A 465-nucleotide genomic window follows, 5' to 3' on the forward strand; every position below is an offset into this window, starting at 1 on the left:
TCGGGCGGGCCCAGCCGGCTTCCTCGCCATCCTATTGGCTCTCGCCGCTGTCCATCAGCGCGGCCCCTCTCATTGTTTGCAATCTGTTGCTTTTTGTTCGGCGCCCACGTGGCGCGGCCGAATCCGGACCGGGACCCCACCGGGACCGGGACCCCACCGGGACCTCCTCCCTCCCCATCCCCGGGCGGCCCCACCAATTTGGGTTAAGCCTCTTAACGCCCGCGACCTGCTTACCGTCCCCGGGCTCCTAATGGCATTAAGTCCCCCGTCCCGCACCGTGACTCACCGGCGCAGGTCGCTGCCACCGGCAGATTTATTACCGGGGTCAAAGCACCGGGGAGTGTGGGGAGGGGGGAAACGGACGTCGTCAGCGCTTCCACGGCAGCCGAGTCATCCCGGCTTCCGTGGGAGCGGGGGAAACCCCGCACGGCCCCCGCCGGGGCTACCGGGCGGGGGGGGTTGGGG

General features: G+C 69.2%; 1 protein-coding gene across 1 annotated transcript in view; it reads right to left on the minus strand.

Moving 5' to 3' along the window:
• MYCL (v-myc avian myelocytomatosis viral oncogene lung carcinoma derived homolog) overlaps positions 1-465 on the minus strand; it is a gene marked incomplete at its 5' end in the record, with an annotated part of 3,460 nt that overhangs the window by 1,914 nt on the left and 1,081 nt on the right. Inside the window, one exon of the mRNA XM_009882796.1 lies at positions 287-399. Coding sequence (XP_009881098.1) covers positions 287-399 — 113 coding nt within the window. The remainder of the gene's footprint in view (positions 1-286; positions 400-465) is intronic.

The sequence above is a fragment of the Charadrius vociferus genome, unplaced genomic scaffold (assembly GCF_000708025.1).
Source record: "Charadrius vociferus isolate BGI_N301 unplaced genomic scaffold, ASM70802v2 scaffold783, whole genome shotgun sequence".
NCBI lineage: Eukaryota > Metazoa > Chordata > Aves > Charadriiformes > Charadriidae > Charadrius > Charadrius vociferus.